We start from the raw sequence: 18,618 nt of genomic DNA, 5'->3' as shown, positions 1-18,618 counted from the left end.
TTTTCGTTGCTACTTCATAACTTCAACTTTGCTAGTGTTATGAATCATAATGTAAATATGTTTTTTCCTATGGCCTTAGGAGGTTTGAGCCCCAAAGGGGTTTCTGACCCACAGGCTGAGATCAGCTGCTGTAAGGGGGAGGTGGTGATATTTAAACAGGTCATAAACTCTGGAGGGCTTGCTCAATTCATACTGAAATGCTGAGAGAACACAGGGTGGAAGCCTCTACCACCCTAGTCCCGGTCCTAAAAACTGCATTCTTTGAATAATAATTGTGAAAGCTGGTGTGTGTGGCATGTGCTAGGCAAGGCCTGTATCACCCACCAAGCTCATCTCCTGCTGGAAAGTGGTGTTGCAGGGGTGACGCTTTAGACTTTAGAGTTAATGGGTCCAAGTTCTGTTAATGGGTGGGGTTAATTTTCTTGGATACCGCGTGGGGGGAGGGGGCAGAAGCTCTATGCAGTACTCTAGATATGGGTGCAAAAGCTCTGCAACGACAGTAGATATGGGTGACAACATTTCCCTTCTTTGGTGGCTTCTGTGGCCTGCAACTTGGACTTGATTTCTAGGCAAAACAGAAAACTGCAGCAGCTTGGGCAGCAGGTGCACCCAGCTTGTGCTTGGGGCTCCCGGGGTGTCTCTTTGGAGATTAGCGGGTCAATGTTGGCTGAGGGGGTCTGAGGCCAACAGGGGTCAGGGGTCGACGGGGCTCCCCGTCTGCAGCCATCGGGGTAAAGGGTCGACAGCCCTGGGCGTCTGCACTCCCGACACCGCGCGCTGTAGGCCCGGGTGAGGTCAAGGCCGGGCGTAGGGGTCGGCGCGCCGCTCGTGGGCACCGTGCCCGTCCCGGTCGGGCCTCCCCCGGTGACCTCATCGGGTGGCCGGCCCCGGCCGGTAGCGAATCGCCGCGCGGGCGCACGGGAACGCCCCGTAGACTCCCGGCCACCGCCGCCGCCGAAGCCACGCACGCACGCCACCCCGGGGACGCTCCACGACTCGGCCTCCAGCCTGCGTGGTGTCCGCCGCGGGCCGCTCGCCTGCTCCGCGCCGGCGCGTGCGGTGCGCGCGCGCGCGCCACCCAACTGCCACCGAACCTTCTGGAAGCGGAGTCCCACCGCCGCCCCCGCCGCCGACAGAGCTCGCCGCCTCTGCGAGCGCCAGCGGCCGTGGAGGCCTCTGGGCAGGGGGGCGGGGCGGGGCCTGCGCGAGGGCGGGGCCCCCGAGGGGCGGCCGCCCGTGATTCGCCGCCTCTGCGCAGGCCCCGCCTCTCGGGCGCTATGGCCCCGCCTCTTCCCTCCTCCTCTATGGCGCCTCCCAGGCTCATTCATTCGGCGCCGGGCCTGCTGGACACCTGTTCTCAGATCCAGCCGCCGCCGCCCACCGTCGCCGCCAAGATGTCGGGCCCCACCACAGACACGCCGGCCGCCATCCAGATCTGCCGGTAAGACGGAGGCCTGCGGGCCAAGCCGACCCTTTCTCGCTCGCTCGCGCCCGAGCCCGCTGAGGCGATGCTAAGCACTTAGGCTCACCAGGATGCTGCCTTCATCCTGAGCGGCCCTGCCCGGCTCCACGCTCCTGAGATCCGGGCCCTGGAACCCACCCTGGACCCCTTCACTGGACTCGGGCCCAGGACTCTCTCCCCGGACCCCGCCCTGGATCCTTCTCCCGGACCCCACCCTGGAGCCCCCCTCCTGGTGCCCTCCTCAGGGATGCTCCCCGCCATGCTGCAGAACCCGGCCGCCTTGCCGACTCCTCCCACCGGCCTCTGGCTGCATCCCAAGGGCGGCGGCTGCAGTTCTGAGGACATTCGATGTAGGGATCCGGGCAGGGACACTGGAACCGGGCAACTGGCAAAGGGTCTATCCGCCGTCCTCTTGTGGGTCCTATAGGACTTGCCCCACCCCAGGCTCGGCGCCTTATAGTCCGAGCCCTACCTCCTGTGGGCTTCGGAAAGGGTAACTAACTTAGGCTCCAGAGGGTGGTGGGGAACATACCCAAGGCAGTGCGAGCACACATGGGTGGGTGCCTCTGTGACAGCAGACCCCAGACCCACTATTCCTTCAGAGCCCCGCCTCAGTTGTAAGGAGAGCAGGTGTTAGAAGGAAGAACTCATCCATTCAAACGGTTTATTGCCTAGGAAAGGGAGTGAGTGGGTCATCTCACACAATAGGGGTGAAGGATTGTTCTCATCTAAGCATTCTCCCCAGTTCCTTGTTCATTTGTTCCGTTGGGGGTGCTGCTTAGATGTGGGTCCCCAGAGGAAGCTGGAGCGGGTGAGCAAGCTCATTTCCTCGAGAAGGCGGGGAGGGCAGCCTCAAGGTTACCCTGCGGTTTCATTCACAGAAGTAGAAGCATAGGCAAGCTGGCGTTTATACACCAGATCAGTAAGGGGCAGGAATGAGGGGTGGGGATGCTGGATGGTGCTTGCAGGTTGTCTGCCCTGTCTGACACACTGACAAGAGTGAGATTTTTGAGAGTGGGTATCACAGGGCGAGCAAACACATAGTTTGGAGGTTGGGCATCACACTGACCTTGTGTCTCAGCCTTCCCAGCAGAGGCAGGCTCCTGCCCTGTGGGTGTTGCTGTTGGATAACTGGAGCTCTTTGCTGTCAGCCTTACCTTCTGGCCTGGCAGAGGCCATTTCCCGACTTAAAGGTCAGCTTCTGGCTTCCTAGAGAAGGGTATATGTTTAGGGAGCCCCTCTCCCCTCGCTTCCTTATTGGCAGTGTGGCTGCCCTGGCCACTTGACCTGAGCTCTGTGAGGGCAGAGTGCCTGTTACTGATAATGTGGAGATAAAGAGGGTCTTTGAGACATGCTGTTTATTGGTGTGGGGGTCTTGGGCCTCACCTTTCTGGGAGGATGGCTGGTAGGTCCTTCCTCCCCCTGCTGTGTGGAGGAGGGATTTGAGAAACTCAATAAAGCCCAGGAGCCCCAGAGTTAGCTCCTGCTTAGGTCTGGTCATACTGATTAAATCTCCTGGGCTCTTTCTTAGCTGACCTCATCAGTATGGTTGGTGACTGACCATTTTTTCCCCACTAGCTTCTAATAGCTAATGGGTTTTTATGTAGCTTTGGGTACTTTGATATGTTTACAAGTCTTGTGTGTGGCTTTTCTTATTGTACTCTACAGGGCTGTCAGAGTCACAACTGTACATTTTCCCTAAGGTGCATGAACAGGAGTCCTGGCTGAGATGTTTCAGGGCATGACTGCCAAAGGAGGAGGAGCTGTGAAGTAGACTGTGGTCATGTGGGCTTGGCTGGAACGCCAGGACACTGGAGAGTAGACCTAGCTAGGTGGGGAGCCCTTTAAGGACATTTGAGGCAGCACCATGAAAGACAAGACTCCTGGCCTGGAGCATCTAAGCCATGAATTTAACAGGACTTCACCAGATACCTCCAAGGAGCTCAGCCCTGGAAGGACATTGAACAGTGGAAAGTTTGGTCCTTCTCTTAGGAGAGACACAGTGTCAGGCAGGATGGTACACCTGTCATCCCAGACTGTTAGAGAGATCATCTGTTTTCAGTTCCAAAGCTTGAAGGAAGGGAGCTTTAAAGTTGGGTGTTGGGCTGGGGAGACGTCTCAGGGGCTGCAGTGCTTGCCGCGAAGCCCCTGAGTTGAGCCCTGTGTAAAGTGAGACAGGGTAGTGAGTGCCGTAACTTCAGTGCTCCTGCAGCGAGGTGTGGAGTGGAGACCAGAGGAGCTCACGGGCCAGCTAGGATGATGGATGCTACAGTGAACAGCAAGCACCCTGTCTCAATCCAGGCGCAGTGTGAGGACTGTCGTCTGAGGTAGTTCTCTGACCTGTATACTTCTTACACCATGGCACTATACACCTACCTACACACAAACATACACGCCCCTTGCAAAGATAAGAGTAAATGTGGCCTCTGCCCTTGGTAACTGAGTGACCTGGAAGCCCATTGCTTAAATTCCTGTGTCCCTGTTCTCTCTGGGTCTGAGTATTGAATAAGAGTTAGTTGAACAAGGAATGATAGTGCAGGCCTTTAATTCCAGCACTCAGGGGATAGAGGCAGGCAGATTTTTGAGTTAATGGCCAGCCTGGTCTACAGAGTTCTAGCATAGCCAGAGCTACACAGAGAAACTTTCTCAAGAAAAATTCAAATAAATAAGTTAAAAAAAAAAAAAAAAAGAGTAACCTGAGCTGACCCAGCAGGATGGCTAGCACTGAGTCAATGGGCGTTCTTTATGTGGAAAGTGGGCCACCAGCTTAAAAGGTAACAGCATGGCTTTATTTCTAGGTCTGTCTCTTGCAGGTGTCTGTGTGACTTAGGTCACTCCCTTAACCTCACAGCATAATCTCACTTGACCCTACTTTTCTTATCTGTAAATTAGAGATAGGATGGTGCCTATCTTAGGGTCACTGTGTGGACTGATACCTTTGTCCCATTTCTTGCTTGTATAAACGAGCTTACAAAAGGAACCCTTTGAGTCCCACAGGCCACTGAATAATTGTCATCTATCCTTTGATCCAGTGCAAATAGTCAACCTCCAAGCAATGTGCTGGTGTAGGGGGCCTTGGTGCAAGATGGTACAGGCACGTGTGTGTGTGTGTGTGTGTGTGTGTGTGTGTTCCTGTGAGTGTGCCATGACACAAATGTAGAGGTCATGACGAGGACAGCTTGTGGGAATAGGTTCTGGGGATTGAACCCAATTTTTCAGATTTGGCAGTGCCTTCATCTGCGGAATCATCCCACCAGCCCTGATTTTTACTTGGAGGGTCGGGGGAGGGAGGGAGAGAGAGGGAGCCGTGTAGGTGCTGGAACAAAACTCTGGAAAGCCACACGCTCTCTTAATTGCTAACCCTTCCCTTTAACCCCGTTTTATTTATCTATTTTGCCCTTTTTTGAGGCAGAGTTCCACTTAGTAGCCCATGCCAGCCTTGCCCTTGGCATCCTGCCCCAGCCTCATGATGACTGAGCTCTGGGATTTCATGGCTGTGGAACCTATTGGGGCTGAGGGTGTGACATCTGTAGACTCTGTGACATCTTCCTGCTCTCTCAGATGCTGGTCTGCTAAGCACTTTGCTAGGAGTGGATTCGAGGATGGTGAATGCCTTCAGCACTGCCTGCAGTCTGCAAACTCCAGCAGTGTTAGTTCAGTGGATGTGACTTTTCTCCCCTTTCAGCTTGGTCTTTGGCTGGAAAGTGGAATTAACAATAACACAGGATCTGTTCTAGAACATTCCATAAAGTGTAGTGTGGCTCTATTCCTGGGAAGATGTATGGATCCTGTTGAAGATGCACTCTTTGTAGCCCAGTGAGCCTGTAGCGGATGCCTGAGTCTGCCACTGTCTTATTTTACAGCCTGTTACCGAGCCCAGTGTCACTCTGGACTTCACCCTGAAGCTAGCCAGGTCCCTGGTATCATGCGAGCCAGAAGGTGTCTTTTTTTAAAAATTGATTTACTGATTTTTATGAGTATGGTTGTTTTGCTTGCATATATGTCTCCTGCCATGTGTGTGCCTAGTGTCTGAAGAGAGCATTGGGTCCTCTGGACCAATCTGGAATTTTAGATAGTTGTGAATTGCCGTATGGCTGCTGGGACACAAACTCAGGTGTTCTGGAAGAACAGCCAGTATTCTTAACCGATGAGCCATTTCTCCAGCCTTTTCCTGAAGGACACAAGAGGGTGTGAAGGGTTGGATGTCAGGGCTGACCTGACCGCCCATCTGGGGTACTGTTTTTCAGTCCTGGAGGTTCCTGGGAAGGGAGTTGTTGTGGAGTCTTCCCCCACCAAGGACCTGTGCCTGAATAGCTGCAGGGAGGCTGGCTGGCTGCCACTACAAACTTCAGTGCCTACAGTAACATTTCAGAAGTCAACAGAATGCAGGCAGATTTTTAAAGTATTTATGGGTAGTTCCTTGAAATCTGGGCAGGGCAGCCTTTAATCTCATAGACACAGCCATTCCTTCGATGGAGGATGACACCATCTGTAATTCTACCTTGAAAAGAGCCAATGCCTGTGGCCAACTCAGACATCTGTCCTCACATGCACCCCCTCCCGCCCACACACATACATACATATATACATACATAATAACAAATCATAAAATAAATTTGAAACAAACTTAGTGTGGAGTGATGTGCACCTCTCTTTCCAGCATGTGGCAGGCAGAGGCGGAAGGCCAACTGGACTATGTGAGGAGACTTTCTCTCTTTATTTTTAAAAGATCTGATGATTAATGTTAAGAAAGGTAATAAATGTTAGTAAGACCAGTAGATGGCTCAGCAGTGAAGACGCTTCCTTGCTATGAGTTTGGTCCTTAGAAATTCACAGAGTGGAAGGCAAAACCAACTCTTGTGAATGGTCTCCTTACTTCCACTAACCTGTGACATACACGCATGGTAAACCCTCCTCTTCTTTGTAAATAAATATATAGGAGGAAAAGACTTGTTCTACTCTGACCTAGGGCCTAAACCCAGGGTCTCACATGTATGCTAGGTGAACACTCAGTCTCTGAGTCACAGCTTGCTGGTTATCATTTCTTTATATATTTTCACACACAAAAAGAGACTTATTTTTATTCTGTGTGCATAGGTGTTTTTACCTGCATGTGTGTTTGTGTACCATGTGTGTACAGTGCCTGTGGAGACCGGAAGGCACCATCAGAGTCTCTGGGACAGGAGTTCTGGATGGTAGTGAGCTGCCGTGTGGGTGCTGGGAACTAAACCCGGGTCCTTTGCAAGAGTCTTCTAATAATGAACTCTCTCTCCAGCCCTCTTGGTTGTTATTACATTGTCCTTTGCTGTTCAAAAGTATTTACTTAAAATATTTATCCAATATTTGTCTTTCTGCTGGGGTCAAGCTCAGAGCCTTGTACATGGCAGCTGGTGCTTCCCCAGCGACAGCCCTAGCTCAAGCTTGCCTTTGTAAAAGCCTTGTTGACTTCTGGATGTAACACACACACACACACACACACACTCTCTCTCACACTCCACACAACCATTCTCTATGAATGTAACACACACTCCACACAACCATCCTCCATGAAATGCATCTGCTTTCATGTACATTTCACTGACATTTGTTTGTTTTCTTTTGTTTTGAGGCAGAGTTTCACATAGCCCAGGCTAGTTTCATATTTGGCATGTGGTGGAGGGTGGCCTCGAACTTCTGATCCTCCTGATTTCATGTCCCAAATCTTGATATTAGAGGTGTGCGTAGTTCATTGCATTTTGATAGATGTGTGTCTGTGTAGCAGCCATCTGACTGTCACATAGATTATCTTCATTAGATCTAATGGTGGCAGGCAGTTATTTCCTTCTTCCAGCACTGGTACCTGGCAAGCGACTCAGTGGCTCTCTCTCTCTCATGTGGCTTGTTCTGTGGTTGCCTGGGGAGGGTGTTGTACTTAGCACAGTGCCTGTGAACCTCAGATGGGTGGCCCGGGACTCCCATTCTCTGCACATCCCAGCTGGTTTATCTCTTCAGCCAATGTTGTAACATTTGGGATTCTGGAGTTGTGAATGCAGTTTACAGATGCAGATTTCACAGGCGTTGGGATGTACTCTCCGGCAGGGGAGTGTTCTCTTGATGTTTGATGAGGCTGAGGGATTTTTATTATATGTTCTAGATGTATGTATGTATGTATGTATGTATGTATGTATGTGTTTGCTTACTTAAAAATGGGAAGCCAGGCCTGGTAGTGCATGGCTCTGATCCCTGTACTTGGAAGGCATAGGAAGCCTGGGGAATCTCTGTGGGTTTGGGGCCAGCTTGGCTTACATAGTGAGTTTCTGGTGAGCAGCAAGGATGACATAGTAAGACCCTGTCTTTAAAAAACAAAAGAAGCTGGGGCAGTGGTGGTGAACACCTTTAATCCCAGCACTTGGGAGGCAGAGGCAGGCGGATTTCTGAGTTTGAGGCCATCCTGGTCTGCAGAGTGAGTTCCAGGATAGCCAGGGCTACACAGAGAAACCCTGTCTCGAAAAGCCCCCCCCCCAAAAAAAAAAATAAAAAAAATAATTAAATAAACAAAAGGAAGGTGCTGGAGAGACGGCTCAGTGGTTAAGAACACTGACTGCTCTTCTAAAGGACCTCAGATCAATTCCTAGCAACCACATGGTGGCTCACAATCATCTGTAATGGGACCTGATGTCCTCTTCTGGTGTATCTGAAGAGGGTGACAGTGTACTCACATACATTAAATAAATAAATAAACCTTAAAACAAAACAAAACTGTGCGTGAGGCTTCACTGTTGTCTTAGGGTTTAACTGCTGTGAACAGACACCATGACCAAGGCAACTCTTATAAAGAACATTTAGTTGGGCCTGGCTTACAGGTTCAGAGGTTCAGTCCATTATCATCAAGGTGAGAACATGGCAGTGTCCAGGCAGACATGGTGGAGGCAGAGCTGAGAGTTCTACATCTTCATCTGAAGGCCACTAGGAAAAGACTGGCTTCCAGGCAGCTAGGAGGAGGGTCTTAAAGCCCACACCCACAGTGCCACACCTACTCCAACAAGGCCACACCTTCTAATAGTGCCACTCCCTGGGCTGAGAATATACAAACCATCACAACTGTATTGCCCAGGCTATCCTGAAATTCTGGGCTCAAGTGAGACTCTTGCCTCTACTTCCTAAGTTCCCTAGTAAATGGGAGGACAAATGTCACCATGGTGCTACTGTGCTTGGTCTTTTAGAGCGAATGCTGAGGTGTTTGTGGATGCCAAGCTGTGCTGTCTGTGACTTGCTGCAAGAAGACCAGGCGTGGGGGAGTGCTGGGAACAGAGGAAGCCAGAGGAGGTCTGGAGGCTGCTGAATTGACATGCTGTTTAAGAGCTTACAGGGTAGGGACAGGGGACTCAGCTAACTAAGCCTTTGTTTCTTTTCACAACTGAGAGTGCTTCCAGCTCTGGTGCTTCCCCCTTCAGACAGAGTTAGGGTGGTGCTGTTTTCCTCCGTAGTCCCCCCCAGTGCTGCACTTTCTCATCTTCCGACTTCCTGCTACCTTCATGCCTAGCCAGGACCTCTGCCCCACTTGGCAGCCCAGCCAGCCTAGCTCAGGAGCTTTCGGCTGAGGTGGAACCATGCCTTGACTTGTAATAAGCCAAGCAGGGTGGAACTTGGCTTGAAGTTCCTGGAGATGGGGGCTCTGAGAGGAGGATCTGTTAGCCCTGCAGAGGGTTGGGGGCTCTGTCCCTCCTCCAACATTCCTCCCTGAGAAAAGGCTGAGTGACTGCATACCTTCTCATGAGATTGCATCACTGGGCTCCGGGAACAGACCCACCAGCTTGCCTGCTGGCATTTGCTTACTCACTAGTGGTGGAAAGAGGAACCCAGCTGGATTCCCTTGAGGAGGCCCTTCCACTAACCTGGATGCTGGCTGGACACAGGAGCTAAGCCTGCTATGAGGGATGATAAACGGTTTGTCCCACTCCTAGGATGAAGCTGCTTGTTAGGACTCTACGCTTTTGGGAGGTGGGGAGGCAGGTAGCCTCCTGGAGCCTGACGACTGGCCAGGAGTGTTTGGGGTTCAAGAAATCATGCTGGGCTTCGATGAGGGCTGTCAGAACCAGAGCAGATCACCAAAAGCCTGAACATTGCATCGCTGTGGGAAGGTAGGATGATTGACATTCTGCTCTCTAGGGACTCATCCCCCTAGCCAGCTCCTGGGGCTCAGGCAGCAAAACAAGGAGTCGTGAGGATGGTCAGTAGGGGCTGGCCTTGGGTGAGGTGCCTCTCGTCTTAGATGGTCATCAGTTGAGACCTGTCATGCTCTTCTTTTGGGGATCAGTGGAGGCTCCTGGGCTCCAGGCTTGGCAGCTCCAGGCTTGGAAGCTAGGCCCTTCCTAGTCATGAGTTCCTTTGGGTGTGGTTGGAGATTACCATTCCTGTGAGCCAGCTACTGTGCTGGCCTCCAGACTTCTCTTCCAGGTGGCCAGAGAGGCCCATCAGCTTCTGTGCAGGCCCTGTTTAGTCCCGGGTCAATGGGCTTTTATTTCCCCTGAGATTTGCAGAAACTCTTTGGAATGTAATTTACATGTATGCATGTTTTCCGTTGAAGTTCACAATGATGAGCTGTTTCACCATTAGTTGCCTTTGTTTTGTAAGTGATGGCAGGGGCTTTGTTTCCCCAGTTTTTTCTGGTGTTCATGAGGTGACTAGGGGCTGTCCGTGAAAGACTGCATGCAGGATTGAAGGGTTTGAACTTTTGGCTACAGCCCACTGCATGCTGTTCTGGGGGTGGAGGACCTTATATTGGCTTGACATGACCAATGATTTGGTCATTTATGAAATTCCTTTAAAAACTCTTGACCCTAAGGTTAGCATTTGTGAGCTTCCCATTGGCAGCGATAGATCAGTTTGACTGATGCCAGTTGTGTCCTTCATTTAAACAAAACAAAACTGTATCGCCTCGCTGTGTCTCCCAGGCTTTCCTCAGACTCCTTTGGCACCTGCCTCCCAAGTACCAGGATGCAGAAAGAGTTATCTGATGCTTGCAGCTGCTGTGAGTGGAAGCAGCTTGCTGGGGAGTAGAGTCAGAATCACCTGGCAGTTCCAGGGCCACCTTGGAGGGACACAGTGTGGCTTCCATAGGGCCTGGCTGCATGTAGGAGGTTTACTGTCTCCACATCCTGGCCAGCACTTACTTGTTAGTGGGTGTGAGGTCTTGCCACATGGTGGTTCTGATTGGCCGTCCCTTGATGATCTGAGGTCGAACATGTTTTCATGTGCTGTTGAGCGCTGAGGTGCCTTTGAAGAGTTGTCTGTTCATGTCTCTTGTCTGTTTACTTTTTATTTCTTTCTTTTTCAAGACAGGTTTCTCTCTGTGTGTAACAGCCCTGGAGCTTGCTTTTTTTTTGCCTCTGGAGTGCTGAGATTAAAGGCCTGAGCCACCACACCCAGCTTCTTTTTCCTTTTATAGATTATTATCTTTTAATGTATGTATTTATATGGGTATATGTGTCTTGTGTGTAGGTGCCCTCAGAGGCCAGAGTCTTTTGGAACTGAAGTTACAGGAGGGTGTGAGCTGCCACGTGGGTGCTGGGAACTGAACTTGGGTCCTTCAGGTAGAGCGGCAAGCATTTTAACCAATGAGCCAGCTCTTTACCACCCTATCCCCCAACCCCACTCTTTAAGAGACCTCACAATATAGCTCAGGCTATTCTGGAATTAGCTATGTAGACCAGGCTGGCCTTGGAATCACAGATCTCCTTCTGCTGTGCGTCCTGAGTGCTGAGATCGGCTGTTTCTTGGTTTTCTTGAGATGGCACATGTGTCACAGTCTAGCCCCTTATACCCTTATGTGGAATGGAGGCTGACCTTGAATTCCTCACCTTTCTGCCTCCACTTCCTGAGTGCTGGGTTAGAGATCACACTGACCTTGGCCTGCTTTCTGACAGGCTTGTCTTTTATTAGTTGAGCTCATAAACGTTCTTTATACATTCAAGGTGCAATTTCCCTTCTCAGATATTTTTCCAGCTCCCCCAGTCTGTTAAGTAACAGGTTCCATCACATTTATGAACTTAACTGTTTCCGAGTGTGGGGTTCAGTGCTGCTTAGTTACATTCATCGCGCATGTCTCCAGAAGGAAACTGCAGGCTGGCCTGTCAGTCGGCCCCTCAGTCTCCCAGTCTCTGGCAGCACATCTTCTGTAGTAGATGAAGAAGCTCTGAGTCTGACTGCTCTGAGGCTTCAGGCAGTTGTACAGGGCCTTGTAATGGTGCATGCCTTAGTTCCTCACCCATTTGTGTGGTTGCATGTCAGGATTTCCTTTTGTTTGTGTGTGTGTCTGTGTGTGTCTCTGTGTGTGTATGTGATAGTCTCATGTAGCCCAGCCTACCTTGAACTTTGTTTTCATGTTTTATGTGTATGAGTGTTTTCCCTGCATGTATATGTTCATATTTTATGTGTATGAGTGTTTTCCCTGCATGTATATGTTCATGTTTTATGTGTATGAGTGTTTTCCCTGCATGTATATGTTCATGTTTTATGTGTATGAGTGTTTTCCCTGCATGTATATGTTCATGTTTTATGTGTATGAGTGTTTTCCCTGCATGTATATGTTCATGTTTTATGTGTATGAGTGTTTTCCCTGCATGTATATGTTCATGTTTTATGTGTATGAGTGTTTTCCCTGCATGTATATGTTCATGTTTTATGTGTATGAGTGTTTTCCCTGCATGTATATGTTCATGTTTTATGTGTATGAGTGTTTTCCCTGCATGTATATTTTCATTTTTTATGTGTATGAGTGTTTTCCCTGCATGTATATGTTCATGTTTTATGTGTATGAGTGTTTTCCCTGCATGTATATGTTCATGTTTTATGTGTATGAGTGTTTTCCCTGCATGTATATGTTCATGTTTTATGTGTATGAGTGTTTTCCCTGCATGTATATGTTCATGTTTTATGTGTATGAGTGTTTTCCCTGCATGTATATGTTCATGTTTTATGTGTATGAGTGTTTTCCCTGCATGTATATGTTCATGTTTTATGGTTATGTGTGTTTTCCCTGCATGTATATGTTCATGTTTTATGTGTATGAGTGTTTTCCCTGCATGTATATTTTCATGTTTTATGTGTATGAGTGTTTTCCCTGCATGTATATGTTCATGTTTTATGTGTATGGGTGTTTTCCCTGCATGTATATGTTCATGTTTTATGTGTATGAGTGTTTTCCCTGCATGTATATGTTCATGTTTTATGTGTATGGGTGTTTTCCCTGCATGTATATGTTCATGTTTTATGTGTATGGGTGTTTTCCCTGCATGTATATGTTCATGTTTTATGTGTATGAGTGTTTTCCCTGCATGTATATGTTCATGTTTTATGTGTATGAGTGTTTTCCCTGCATGTATATGTTCATGTTTTATGTGTATGAGTGTTTTCCCTGCATGTATATGTTCATGTTTTATGTGTATGAGTGTTTTCCCTGCATGTATATGTTCATGTTTTATGTGTATGAGTGTTTTCCCTGCATGTATATGTTCATGTTTTATGTGTATGAGTGTTTTCCCTGCATGTATATGTTCATGTTTTATGTGTATGAGTGTTTTCCCTGCATGTATATGTTCATGTTTTATGTGTATGAGTGTTTTCCCTGCATGTATATGTTCATGTTTTATGTGTATGAGTGTTTTCCCTGCATGTATATGTTCATGTTTTATGTGTATGAGTGTTTTCCCTGCATGTATATTTTCATATTTTATGTGTATGAGTGTTTTCCCTGCATGTATATGTTCATGTTTTATGTGTATGAGTGTTTTCCCTGCATGTATATGTTCATGTTTTATGTGTATGAGTGTTTTCCCTGCATGCATATTTGTGCACCACGTGTACGCAGTGCCCTTGGAGGCTGGGAAAGGACGTTGACTGCCTGGACCTGGAGTTACTGACTGTGGCGTGCTGCCATGTGGGTGCTGGGGATGGAATGTGGGTCCTCTGGAAGAGCAGCCCGTGCTCTTACTCACTGAGCCATCCCTCAGTTGTTGGGCTTGCTGTCCAGTGCCTTCACCTGCTCAGCCTCTGAAGGGCTGACCTTCCTGTCTGCCCCTTCCCAGCTCTGGGCTGGAGGTATATGCCACTCTGCCTGGTGTATGCAGTGCTTGGAATCAAACCCAGGGCCTCATGTATTGTGGGCAAGCGTCACCACTTTAGAGGCTGTGGGACCTGGGAGAACAGAATTGGTAAGTGAAGACGACTAAGGTCTCATGCAGTCGCTGGCTTTCCCCAGCACTGCAGACGTTCAAGGTTGTCATGAGTCCAGGCTGTATACAATCATAAAGACAAGCCACACATGGCAAAACCGTGGTTTCCCATGGAGTCAAATAAAGGACAGTTTAAACATTTAATTGAATAACAACAGCAAGCAATAATGAGTAATATGAAGTAAACTATTATTCACTACACCTAGGAGGCGCATGAAAACACAGTCCAAGAACAAGTCTATGTTTTGAAGAAACTGAGGTCACAGATTCTTGTCTTGATTTCTTAGAGTGTTCTCACAGTGCTCAGAATTCTCACAACTCCATTCCTGGACAGTGTTCTGACAGGCAAGGACCCTCCCAACTGCTCTGTGTCCTCACTCTTTAAAAGGTAGGGCAGTGTTCCTGATGTGGCTAGACCACACATTCCTGTCTGTGTGATGGGCACGTCGGTGGAGCGCATGTGTTGATTATGAAGGTCCTGCGGCTGTGAGTGTGGCCCATTGGGATAGCTCATGTGTGTGTGTCCCAGTTGTTTTGGGTGTGCACCCAGAATGCTTTGCCAGGTAATAAGGTAATTAGTTCTCTTTCTAATTTTTAAAGAAGTATTCCATTTATCCAGCCTCCAAACAGTGCACAGGCCCCGGCACCTTCCGGCACACTCTCGTTGTCTATTGTTTGATGGGGCAGGGGTGTAGTCCTGCTGTGTCACCCAGCTGGTCCTCCAGCTCCTGTTTTCTGTGGAGGCAGAAAACAGTGTCTCACTGTGTTCAGACCACCCACCACACAGGCCTGCTCTGCCTTGTGAATATTGGGTTTAAAAGTGCTCCATGCCTGGCATGCTAATTTATTTGTTTAATTTAATTTTTTTATCTATAAGGTTTATTGCACAGTTATTTTTTTTCCGGAGGTAGAGGAGTAGTTGTCACTGTCGTCATTCCAGCCAGATGGACACAGGAACAGGGCGCACATAGCCTTCTGTGCTGTTGATGGTGACTTTGTTATGTTGGAGTCTCCCAGGCCTGAGCCAATCTCTAAGAAGAGAGCTGTTTCCTGATGCTCTGTGCAGGTAGTGTCTTCAGTTTCACTTATGCGGTGGTCTTGCTGTCCTCTCTCTATCCACAGACATGGATGGAGGAGGCCAGGAAGAGGGATCAGATAGCCTTCTACCACACAGGCCTCCCGGTTCTTTCTTCTGCAGCAAACATGGTAGCAGGAAAGGATGTCCTACAGGAGGGTGTGACTGGGGCTCAGGGGATGCTGGAAACACTAGGCGGAATAAACCCTCAGGACAGACCCCTGCTCCTACCTCCTTCCCTGAGCTCTGAGGACACTGCTCGAGTGGCAGCAGACACTCTGGGAGCCTGGTGTCAGCCTGGAGAGCAAGAGACTGTGAGTAGGAAGATGTGTCAGGAAGGAAGCAGCACCAGGGTTTTCTGACAGTAACTTTTATTCTCCTGATGTAGTTGTCTCTCTCAGAGGCTTAGTCCTGGAAGCTTCAAGCCCGAGTCTCTAAGACTTCCTGCTGAATAAGCTCACCCTTTCTTGTTCTTTCTGACCTCTGGCTGACTGATTCAGCTCAGCTCTTCTGGCTCAAGGTCCTCTCCACACTAACTGATTCAATCTGATCCCTCGCTCTCACTCTATCTTTCCTGAATTGTTCTGCTTGATCTCAAACCATCAAACCAGCTCTATCACTCTGTTGTAATCTTCTGGCTCCTGCTCATTCTCCGGCTCGTTCTGCTTTCCCTGTGCCTAGCACGTTCTCTCTTCAAGCTGTCTGGAAAGCTCTCCCAGTTAAACTGCCTCCCTCCTTTTCTGCACTGCCCCTTAAAGTTGCTGCTTCTTCTCTCCTCCTGAGAGTTATGCATATGCTATTCTGTCTAATCTCTGATTCATCACTTTGTCTGCCACTCAGTTAGACATCACTTTCAAATTTGAGTGCTTCCTTCTACAAACTAACTTTGTTTTCATTGTTTGGGATTAAAGGTGTGTGATAAGGGCGTGTCTGTTCCAGCCAGAGGACTAAATGTGAGCTAAGGGCTGAGCCCCACCATAACTAGAAACTGTTTTTTTTTTTTTTTTCCCTTAAATAATACAACCTTGGGGTTCACACTGTGATCAAATATCCTGCAACCAGATTTGGCAAGTCCAGGATGGATCTTACAGTGTGGGCGACCAGAGCACAGGCAGCCACAGCCACCTTTGAATCCAGGGTGGCTTATTAACATTCAAATGGGGTGTGCAGTGTCTCTGGGTTTGTTTCTCTTTTTTCTTTTCTTCTCTCTCGCTCTCCTCTCTCTTTTTCTTTTTTTCTCTCTCTTCAGACAACAATCTCATGTATCTCAGGCTAGTCTCTGACTTACGTAGCTTGGAATTCTTCATTCTCCTGCCTCAGCCTCAAGAGAGCTGGGATTGGACAGCAGGTGTGCACTGTCATGTTAGGCTCTTGTATTTTTGATTTGTCTTTCTATTAGTATGTGCTCTTTTGTATTTTTTAAAAGTAAAACTCTATTCAGCAAGTTTTAAATTAACTGCTTATTTCTAACAGCAGTGGCCTATGCAGACCAGGCATACAGTCTGCTGCTGTGCCCACAGCGTGATGGTTGGTCAGTGTGTGTTCCCTGTGCAGGATTGTCAACTTATTCTTGGCTCGCCCTTCCTTCCTTCCTTCCTTCCTTCCTTCCTTCCTTCCTTCCTTCCTTCCTTCCTTCCTTCCTTCCTTCCTTCCTTTTAAGATAGGACCATGTTGGCTTTGAATTCTCTATGCAGCCAAAGATGATCTTGAACCTTGGATCCTCCTGCCTTCATTTCACAAGTGTCGTGATGACTGGACAAATCTTTGCCAGTTAAGAAGGTGATGTATTATAACCACTGATCCTGGCATTAGAGAGCAGAGGCCATGACCTATGCAGAGAAGCCCTGTGTAAACAAAAAATTGGCTCTCTGTTTTGGATGCTGGCTTCCCATTGGGCGTACGGTTTACACGGTGCTCCCTTTTTGTTCCCCGTTGTTAGATTCTGTTGATACTGTTGTAAATATAGAAAATATTTACATTTTGTGAGTCTAATTTGCCTACTTTTTTATGCCCAAGCCCAGTGTCAGGAGGACATTTTTTTCCTTGGGGCTCTTACATTTAGGCCTGAGGTCTCTTCCCAGTTACTTGTGTATTTTGTAGGTAAGGGACAATTTTATCCTTTGGCCTGCTTTCCCTGTTTACAGCTGTTCTTTTCCTCTTCAATGCTTTTGCTGCCTTCGTTGTAGTTTGTGTGTGTATGAGACAGTGTGTACATGTGGGTATGCATGTGTGTGTGTGAATAGGTGTGTGCATGTATGTGTGAGTGGGTGTGTGCATGGGTGTGTGAGTGGTTATGTGTATGTGTATGTGAGTGGGTGTGTGTTCGTTTGTATGCATGTTTTTGTACGTGTGTGTGCATGGGTGTGTGTGAGTGTGTGTGTGCATGGGTGTGCATGCTTTGTTATACTTGTGTTGTGTCAGAGTATAGCCTCTTGGTCACCTTCCACCTTGTCTGAGACTGTTTCTTATTCCCTACTGTGTACGTAAGGCTAGCCCACAGGCTCTGGGGATTCTGCTGTCTTTGTCTTCATCTGTGTTGGGATCCAGCTTTGACACAGGATCTGAGTTCTCAGGGAAGCAGGGATCTGAGAACCGGAAGCAGGGATGTCTGGAGTGCGCATAATAAATGCACACGCAGACAACTTTTCAGGTGCAAGTTGGCAGGCAGTTTTTCAAGGCTTGAGGTTGTTCTTTCTTTCTCTGTCTCTGCCTCCCCATCCCCCACTCTCACTCTGCTCACTTGCTTGAAGCTTAAGGCTGCACGCACTCTGCATTCTCCTGTGCAATTTTCTTTTCTTGAACTCCCACACTCCTACACACCTTTGTGCGTTCCCCTCTCACATACACTTTTCACACACACTTTTAAAACACACCTCACACATACCACACGCACTCTCCTCTCACTCATGGACACTCTCTATACTCTCTCCTCACACTCTCTCACAGTCTCACTCTCTGCACACCCCCTGCTCCCTCCTCACGCTCTTGCTTCACTCACCCACACTCTCTCCTCGCTGTTAACTTGCCCCAGCATTTACTGATGCTCCGAAAGCAGGTAGAGAGAAAGACATTGTATAATCATTGCCAAACCAAATTAAAAAGAATGACCACATCCCACAAAGAACTAAGAACCACGATTGTTCCCCAAAGTTTCAATATTTCAATATTTCAATAGTTCCCATATTCCCAGGTCTATGGCCAAAATAATAATACTTGCAAACTTATCATTATCTAAACTGTAACTTTTGACTTATTATGCTTCAGAGCTCAGAACTCTGAGGTCAGCTGCATGCATCTTCCTGTGAAGCTCTAATGATAAAAGACATGGGCAGAGCTGCCAGGCAGTGGCCAGAAAGAGTCAAGTTTACTTTTGCCTCAGCAGTTCTGCTAGCTTTCTGCTTCTGAACATTGCGCACACTGACTCTCTTAGAGTCCCAGCGTTTCAACTTAGTTTTACTAGTATAAGATTTTATGCATTCTATACTTGCCTATCCAGGAACCTCTCTCAAATGTTGTATAAAATTTATTTAATAACCTCAATAACTTTATCCATTCTTGGGGTTCCAGTATTGGCTGTGCTTCATTTTCATAATAATTTTAAACTTTCTTTGCAAGTCAGACATTAATCTGGAACTGCCATTGTGCAGTTACTGCATTGTTTCCAAGATGAGAACGCACAGCATGCACCTGGGCCATTAGGATCTGTGCTGTGCTGTGCCCCATGCCTCAATTTTTGGTTGTTTAAGAATCAGTACATCAAGGAACATCTAGTGTCACAGAATTCACCAGAGAAGAAGGAGAAGTGGGCAGGAAAGTCAGACATAATAGAATAACTGTGCACACCAAGGCCAACTGAAGCAGTCATGCAC

At 48.2% G+C, this 18,618-nt stretch overlaps 1 protein-coding gene across 5 annotated transcripts in view; it reads left to right on the top strand.

The window, feature by feature from the left end:
• The first annotated feature begins 808 nt into the window (after positions 1–808).
• Acot7 (acyl-CoA thioesterase 7) overlaps positions 809–18,618 on the top strand; it is a 93,515-nt gene continuing 75,705 nt past the window's right edge. For 2 of the 5 annotated variants that reach the window (XM_034503498.2, XM_076933653.1), the window contains exon 1: positions 9,395–9,582. In XM_034503498.2, the coding sequence (XP_034359389.1) occupies positions 9,407–9,582 (176 nt within the window). In that variant the 5' untranslated portion in view covers positions 9,395–9,406. The other 3 variants (XM_076933655.1, XM_034503499.2, XM_076933654.1) reach the window with 3 other exon arrangements.

The sequence above is a fragment of the Arvicanthis niloticus genome, chromosome 5 (assembly GCF_011762505.2).
Source record: "Arvicanthis niloticus isolate mArvNil1 chromosome 5, mArvNil1.pat.X, whole genome shotgun sequence".
Lineage (NCBI taxonomy): Eukaryota > Metazoa > Chordata > Mammalia > Rodentia > Muridae > Arvicanthis > Arvicanthis niloticus.
Note: the sequence above shows the minus strand (reverse complement) of the source record. Positions and strands in the feature narration are given on the sequence as shown.